General features: G+C 36.5%; 1 protein-coding gene across 1 annotated transcript; it reads left to right on the top strand.

Annotated features, from left to right (window-relative positions):
• Positions 1-3,717: 3,717 nt before the first annotated feature.
• Positions 3,718-7,248, top strand: LOC144361014 (acid-sensing ion channel 2-like). The gene is made up of 8 exons (XM_085505915.1): positions 3,718-3,873; positions 3,965-4,054; positions 4,556-4,661; positions 4,837-4,909; positions 5,045-5,102; positions 5,236-5,306; positions 6,658-6,733; positions 7,090-7,248. Exons 1-8 carry the CDS (start codon positions 3,718-3,720, stop codon positions 7,231-7,233), a joined length of 774 nt encoding a protein of 257 aa, XP_085362041.1. The 3' UTR covers positions 7,234-7,248.
• The last annotated feature ends 1,514 nt before the right edge of the window (positions 7,249-8,762 follow it).

Raw genomic sequence — 8,762 nt, 5'->3', positions numbered from 1 at the left:
TCACTATTACTAAGATAAATGTACTTTTTTTTCATTAAAATTACTGATATATATATATATATATATATATATATATATATATATATATATATATATATATATATATATATATATATATATATATATATAAACCAACACCGTGGTTCTTCCATGTGTACTTCATTTCTATTTAGGAATAAGTGGGTTAAATGCAACTATGAAAGCAATGGTAGTAATGTAATATATATTCATATTATGCACATATTATAATGAGGTGAGCGCGGAAATACGTGCATAATGAGGTCAACATGGTAAAGGTCACACTGCAGATACGTTGAAATTCGAGTTTGTCGTAGTCGTCGTTTCTAATTCATCACAACGAGTGAAAAATTAACTCGTACAAGTCGTAGAATTACCAAAAAATTGGCTGCTTCAATCAGCCGACGTCTTCTCGGTCAGAGGTCAGTTGAAGAGACGTTGTGATTGGCTTACATGATTGTCAGTTAGAACACTCATTAACATAATTACCCGTTGAAAAATCGACGGGTTCCTGCAGTGTTGATAGAAGGCCATGCAGAATGAACCAGTCGGGGTGATTTCGCAGTTACAGGGGATTTCGCGCTAACAACTCCACTTCGCGATTTTTTTTATTTTATTTAAACTACATAAACAAATTAGTCGCCCCGACTGAGCCAGTCTACCTGTTAATTTACATGTGTATATATAATCAATCTCTAGGAACTATATTTTCAAGCAATTACATAACCAGTTTCTATTCTGCTGCACCAAGGCAACATCAAACATTTCCACACTCATCTTGGATATTAATAGTACATTGAGCATCTGTCAAGATTAATTTAAATTGCTTTTACCTAACAATTTTATAGGATTAGGATTATTCAATCATAAACATATGTAAGGAACCATTATGTAATGGAGGAACAGTCGAATTTAAAATTACAAATATCTCATACGATATTCGATACCAAGACCATCATAACGAACTTTATCACAAATACCAGTGTTTTCTTAGTGGGGTAGATTGCCTAGTATAAGAGTTCACATTTGCGTTTTTAAACTGAGGTTCGTGGCATCGAACTTCTTACTAGACATGTTTGATTATTTTACTTAAAATTTCATTGAATGGCCAATGTATTGATATATCAAAATGAATAAGAAAGAGACAAACACCACATGTTATCAAACCACATCAAAGTCACAGCGACCTGGCTCATCAGCATCACTGCCTTGCCACACTCAACCTGTCACATAAAAATATACTAATACCGTGAGTTAATGAACATGCGTAGTGTATTCGAAACGTACACATACTCCACACACACCTTTCCACAATACAAATCCAACTTTTTTTATGAATATTTATTGCAATTAATTAGAACATCTAATAGTAACACATAATACCTGGACTTTGTGACAGATACAACCAATTATCGCGTTGCTGTGGTTGCTGTGGTCTCTGTTGGTGTATATATAATATAACAAGTAGAGCAAAAAAAATATTTCTTAATACTACTAGCGCTGAGCCAAATGGTCAATCGCCACAACGTTTTCAAACTGCAATAGCAAATATAAGAGTTATAATACTAGAGTTTCTGATGAAAAGGATTTTTTTAATTATAGCGCAAAGGGTCACGTGACCCGCTATAGTTATATTTGTGATATTGGTAGAACATATACCAATGATGCTAAAAGACCACCGAACGTAGGTCAAATAAACCACTTCCGGATTTGAGTCAATCCATCATGGCCCCGAACCAAGTGATCAATCACAATTATGAAAATCAGGCGCGCTAGTTCATTACTTCCTGATATGACCGCATTCCGCTTCCTGGTCTCTCATACATGGTAACGAAACAAAACGGCGGAAGAATAGGAATACAAAAAACTAGGAGAAACAATAACAATGACAATGATACAAACCGTTATATAATTGGCCTCCTAATAGTATAACAATGTTTCAGTAGTTTACATCACTCAGTAATGCATTATCGCCAAATTATTTACAGTTATGTTGGCGAGAAACAATTTTGTATTATTATCAATAGAATCAACCTGTTATTATAAAACGTTTTTCAGGAATGTAAACCTGCTCTATGAGATTATTACGAGGATACCTAAAAGTATGCACAAAGACACAGTACACAGTACAGCGAAAGTATTGATGTGACGGTGTACTGTCTGAGTGCTTACTTTGAGTTATCCTCGTAATAATCTTATTATTATACATCTCATCTTTATACATCATGGGAATGCCGAAATCCAAAAAGTTTAGAACAGAATCAGCGAACTTCTTTGTGTGGAGTCCGGAGAAAGCCTGGTGTCTGCCATCAGTTCTTATTATTCGAGGACGCTTACGCGCGTAATTATTCCCTATTTGGAATTCGCATTTCCTTATATGGTAGAATGAAAAGACCCAGTAAAATAACGCACGCTGTAGCTAATGGCGATACGGTGACAGATGTATATTAATATAATATAATATATTGTCCTATATGTACGATTTGTGACTTGTTCAGAAGACGAATATCAATGCGATTTATTTACCTGTATACCGTTAAACCAGAAATGTGATGGTATAGTAGACTGTGCGTTAGAGGGTGACGAGGATGACTGCCCAGAAATTACTGGATGGATGACTACCCAGGGTTCGAATAGTGAACATTATTGTTCAATTATTCAGATTAATTTGAATACAATTCCTTTAACATATTTAATCTGATTTGTTAACGAGCATCTGGTTGGCTCACATCAGTCTCAGAACAGTGAACATACTACTGTGTATGAAATTACACTTGATAATTCAGTGAGTAATTGTGATTGAATTATTCTACTCTGTCATTGCCTAAATCTACAAAGGTCTTTACCAGATAAGTACTGAATGGGGAATGTTACCCTTCTCGACAGAAACTGTAACATATCAACCTGTCGCGAAAGACCTTCTGAAAATATACACTGCATTATCATACGACATTACATTGTATGAAGACTTTGGTGATAACCACTACCACGATCACCAATTTGTCGCGTTAAAAGCGAAGACCCTCCGGATTGCCTGGTTTTATCACATACAGCTCCACTCCTGATTACAGTGACCTAGAAAACGTGCTGAAACTCAGAGCAGATGAAATAGCGGAGCTAAGACATCAGCTGGAAGACTTTGTATTGGAATGTTCATACGATGAACGCATCTGTGATTTTAATATGTTAAGTTTTACATCACTATATTTTAACTGTTCGTGACATTCTGGTTTTGTTGTAAACTGATATGAAGTGTTTCACGTATTTTTCAGGGACTTTCGAATATTCAAAGATGAAACATATGGGAACTGTTTCCAGTTCAATCCCGTCCACAATAATTCGGAGGGTAACATTTTGTATTCTACTAAAACTGGCGCTAAATATGGTATAAATATACATTTAAAGCGGGGGAGTCGTCACCTGCGCATGCGTCAGATGGCCATAGCTTGTCATTGTTTATAAACAAGCATCTACCCATGATCCTTTACGTTTGTAACGTGTATTGTCATCGTAGCTCGGGACTCAATTCCCGCGCGTTCGCAGGTGACGACCCTCCCGCTTTATAATAAAAAAATAATAATAATATGTTATGGCGCTCAAGATTCGATTGAGCTACGCTAGTTTCAAACGATTATAAATCATGCCATATTATGAAAAAATACCCAATTATTCTTTAATTTGGTGTGCACAGGACTGAAAATGACCATTTTTACTGAGCAAGATGAATACATCAGTGTATATGGTCGCGATTCCGGTGCCATAGTGATAATTCATCCACCACATGTGCATGTTATCCCACAATCAGAAGGATTAACTGTGGCTCCTGGAAAGAAATTTTTTCTTGGTATAAAAGAGGTATTAAGTTCACTTCTTTGGACATTGTTACGAAGTCGGTGACGTAAAATATATGTGTTATTCCTTCACTCATATTTTTTGTTTGTTGTAGAATCGAATCAAAAGGGAACCACATCCCTATGGCAACTGCTCTACAATACGTGAATACAAGTCCATATATGGGGACTATTACACAATAACGGTAATGTATTACCTATTACTTGGTATACGAATATTACTTCACAGGGAACATATGCATCATCAGGCTTCACGAGGGCACACCGCGCGACCCCACACAACACACTGTCGTGGCGCTCCATGCAACGAGATGCCATACAACACCACACCTTCCGCGGTGCTCCGTGCAATGCTATTATATAACATACCGAGCAGAACCTCGCCGTGGTGGTTCATGCCATACCATTCCACACCACACACACCGATCACATCGTGAGCTTTCATTCATGCGTTTTCAAATGCGTTAAAGAATACTACCTTAATCACGTGTAATTTAGAACCCTTGAACGAAATCGCTAAATATACGATGTTCATGCCTCCTCCCGGTGGCGTAGTTACTATGGCTTCCAGGAGATTGACGTTGAATTAGCAGTTTCGGGGAGATATTTTACTATACCACTCTGTATTTTAGAAGTGCGCCCACTAGTGCGAAACAATCAATGATACGTTGAACTGTTTTTTATAGGCATGTGAAGAAACATGTCTGCAAGAAAAAATGTTCGAACACTGTGGCTGTGTTGATACAATGTTTGGCAATGGCACTAGGTGCATGCAGCTGAATCGGACACAGGGTAAGTATGCCAGTACGCGTTTTCGTCATATAAGGACACATACACGAAATCAGGTAACTGACATTACGTCCCTCCGGATCCAATAACAAAACTTTATCTATCCCAATTAACTGTAACAAGACAATCTACATTTCATTCCAGTAATTTATTTCTCATTCTTCATATGTTATTTCAGATGTATGTAGACAGCTTATCCGATACTTTGGACGGAAAGAAACAATAGGCTGTAGCTGCAAACAGCCATGCGAGTGAGCATATTTCAGAAACGGACACACTTTTCGAATGATTTCAGTAATTGACATGTTTTCTCAATGTAAACATGCGCATATTTTGTTATATACATATATAACTTATTATGACCTACTATATACATTTTGTTTAAGGGAAACTTGGTATGACACTACTGTATCTCAATCTATTTGGCCTTCAAACACATATTTGGTAAGTATTATATATGATGGGTTCAAATGATCTCAAACTTATACAAGTATATTGGTGTGGCATTATGTATTAGAGCATACCATTAAGGTCACTGTATAGCAACGTATAATAATTCATATCTTCTATTCTACAGGGACACTTGCTGAAACAAATTCACAGCAGCAATAACAAAACTGGAAGAATTAACGGTCTGGACCAAGTGAGGTATTTAACATGTATTGTAATAATGCGGGAGGGTCGTCACCAGACGATGATAACAGCACACGCTAAAACACAAAGGCTCGTGGAGAGACGCTTGTTTATAAGCAATGACACGCTATGGCAATATGACGCATGCGCAGTTGACGACTGCCCCGCTTTATTTGATACACGTTAACTTACGCAATAGAAACAAATGTAGAATTATTGTAAATTGTAGATTCATTATTGATCCCATTGATTTAGTATATGCAGTCATTACGGTACAGCAGTTATTATTCCAGATTAATAGTTAGATGATAGAAAGTTTCAGTCATGGCAATACATGATGTTTTAACAAGACATTAACAAGTCATTTACCCCTAGTTACTTCTTACTCTTCAATAGCAAACGAGGACGCAATATGTTTATTTTTTTAAACGGAGCCCACGTGTTGCTTTATGATTATATTGCCCCATAGAGTTGAGTTAGTTATGAAAATAGCCAACAAATCGGGGGATATGGTGGTCGTGTCTTTCGCTTGAATATGTTAAAATGGGAGCATTTAGAAGTACTTGTATCCTCAAAAGTAGTCTTTGAAGAGACGACGGACCGAATGCCATGTAGACATTGTAGACATGGCATTTTCCTTGTCTTCAATTTTCCTTGACTTCCTGTGGTATTACAGCGAGTGTCATACGTTCAACATCGGCGATGGTTTTTCTGGCTACACTTAGCACAAAACACATTCAACGTGAATCAATACTTTACTGGCGGGAATTTGTCTAGAAAACGTTGTACCGAGATTTGAAAAACTTAATGCATTCACAAACATGTATATAATTATGTACACTACTATTCCTCGGCGCCCGAATTTCATGGACACGTGTCTTGATTTCCAATTGCGCTGCCTCGAGTGTATGTTCTTCTCCGACTGTCTTCCCAAATTGATAACTATCGGAGAAGCTCAATCTTATCCGGCAAAAAACGGAAATTAACCTAAAATTTGCGCGCCAATGAGGTGAACACGGCGGAATTCAACACTCGTATGTCCTGGTAAGGAAAGATGACATTGGCCGCTGAGTGCAGTTTGCGTAGTTTGAGTGCATTTGGATTTACGGCATAGATAAACTCCTCAGAAATATACACGTCGGTTCTGTATTTAACTGCTGTTGTATCATGGCGCGTTCTTGATTTTGACTTCCCACTCACTACTTGCAAACAACATTAACGCTTTAAGTGCCCACGTATGAAAGGTTTAATACTATTATCACTTATTTGAAAAAAAACATGATTGATACTGGTGGCGTCTCTCGTGTACCATGAAGCAATAATCACAATTTACGTCACATGTATCAAAACTATCTTTATTTCATAGTCAAAACTTTTTACGATTGGAAGTATATTTTGAAGAACTAAACTATCAAGTTATAACCGAGTCACCTGCAATTACGGTAACGTATTTCATTTTTTGTGTGTGTTAAGATTGGTGTAAACTTTCAAATGTGTATAAGCGTATAGGCAATTATTTGGTATAGTGTATTCGAAAAAAAAAGCTACACAGGAAACGAATGTGTGTGTGTGTACGTAATATAATGGCGTTACATAGAGATGAAGTACGATACTAGCAGATTATATTATATTGCAGTGCTGAAAAGAAAAATTATATATGTGGCGATTATGAGTATTCTGCATTATAATGATATACTAGTACAAATGTCGACGATATTATCATCCGTGTTAGTAAAATAGATATTTAAAAAAATACACTGTGTGTGGATTTAATAAAATTACAACTTTGTACTTTCAGGAGGAAGTGTTGCTCGGTTCTATTGGTGGTACTATGGGACTGTATTGTGGATTCTCCTTTATAACTATTGTGGAATTCCTGCAACTATTTATCGAACTTTTAAGATTCCAATATGTAAAATATGTTAGAAATCAACATCTTTAAATCATGGGTTTAAACCACACACATGCGTATACCTTATGTACGTGTGTTTACGCAATGATTTTTACGAATATCAAAATTTGTAAATTGTGTATAGCTACCAAATAAAATGGGATGTATTTGGGTAAAGTCGACTCAAGATCTGTTGTAAGGATGGAAAGTGTGATATATAACAATCAAATATATGTGTCATATATGAAAACATTCAAGTGAAAAGTGGTTACTGATACATTGTCTCGCAAATATCCACACTAGTTACCGAATGGATGGTTCGTAGACATGCCACTCCGTGTTCACTATGATGTATTGACTAAGTTTACATAAATGTACATAAATATACCAAATAAGTTATATGAAATGCAAAACTGGTTTCATCTGGTAATTTAATCAAAAACAAGTAAGAATAGTTATTCGAAAGAAAACATAAATAAGTAGCTGAACTGCATGGACACTATTTTCCAAGAAATCCATCAATGAATTTATGACGGTTAATTTTCTGAAGCTTAATTCTGACAGATCAAGCTAATCTGCTTTTAGTCCTTTTAATTCCTGTGTTCGGGATCTATGATCTGTAGCTAATTTTCTGTTGAGTCACAATAAGTTTCCCAAATAAAATTAGTTTTTGTAATTTTTCTGTTATGCCGAATAAGGTAAATGGTTAACCAACGGGTGGTCGAGAATGGCCCACCACCATTAAGCTACCCTAAATTCGTAAACCTTGTATTGTGGTTGCTTTCTGGAGGATGCATCTGCGAACAACTGAGGTCGCTGAATGTGTCTCAGCCATAGCTTGCATATGACAGCAGCCCAATGTGGTTAAGCGACGGACTGGCCTACCTATAAGGCCGAAAAAAATGTTTTGTTGCCCTCAGCGACCGACCGAAAAATATGAAATATCGGGTCGCGTTTTTTTCCCATATACCTCGGCTCTTTACGATACACAAAAAAAAAGGAATCCAACCGACTGACCCATTTTTTCAATTTTCCGACTTGAGGGCAACATTTTTTTTTGGCCTAAAGGCAATTTACACACTGTATTTGTGATGCAATACGCAGCCTCTTTGCGATGTAAAGCAAATAAACATTGTCCATCTAATAAATACTTTCAATAGATGAACTAATCGAACTTATTCATACACACTATATACCGGATAGTAGTGACAATTAGGTTTCATCTTAAAAGGCAGTGAAAAGAAAGGTATGTTATTGATAAATATTCAAAAATTGGTTGCATGCTGCCCTCTATGTGTTATCAGTGTTCATGTTGTGTACATTCGTTTTCATCGTGCGGGTCAAACCTATAAATTACAGGGAATACATTCGAGTAATCAAATAGTTTTCATTCTGATAGTTAGCATTGGTGTGCTGAATAATGGCTGGATATAATGTGAGGCTAGACAAAATTGCAATTTTAAGCAAGGGCGTATTGGCGTATTGGTACATTTTATCAGAATAAATTGAGCATCGAAACATTGCGGTTTCTCATGTAGAGATGTTTTGTTCCCAATAATTAGTTTTCACTGGGAGAGTGC

The sequence above is a fragment of the Saccoglossus kowalevskii genome, chromosome 12, assembly GCF_978046115.1.
Source record: "Saccoglossus kowalevskii chromosome 12, keSacKowa6.1, whole genome shotgun sequence".
Taxonomy (NCBI): domain Eukaryota; kingdom Metazoa; phylum Hemichordata; class Enteropneusta; family Harrimaniidae; genus Saccoglossus; species Saccoglossus kowalevskii.
The sequence above is the reverse complement of the archived record's forward strand: the minus strand, read 5'-3'. Positions and strand labels throughout refer to the sequence as shown.

Coding starts and splice junctions, on each gene's coding strand:
- LOC144361014 (XM_085505915.1), top strand. CDS start 3,718: ATGACCATTTTTACTGAGCAAGATGAATACATCAGTGTATATGGTCGC. Junction 4,910..5,044: donor AGCTGCAAACAGCCATGCGA/GTGAGCATATTT, acceptor ATTTTGTTTAAG/GGAAACTTGGTATGACACTA. Junction 5,103..5,235: donor GGCCTTCAAACACATATTTG/GTAAGTATTATA, acceptor TCTATTCTACAG/GGACACTTGCTGAAACAAAT.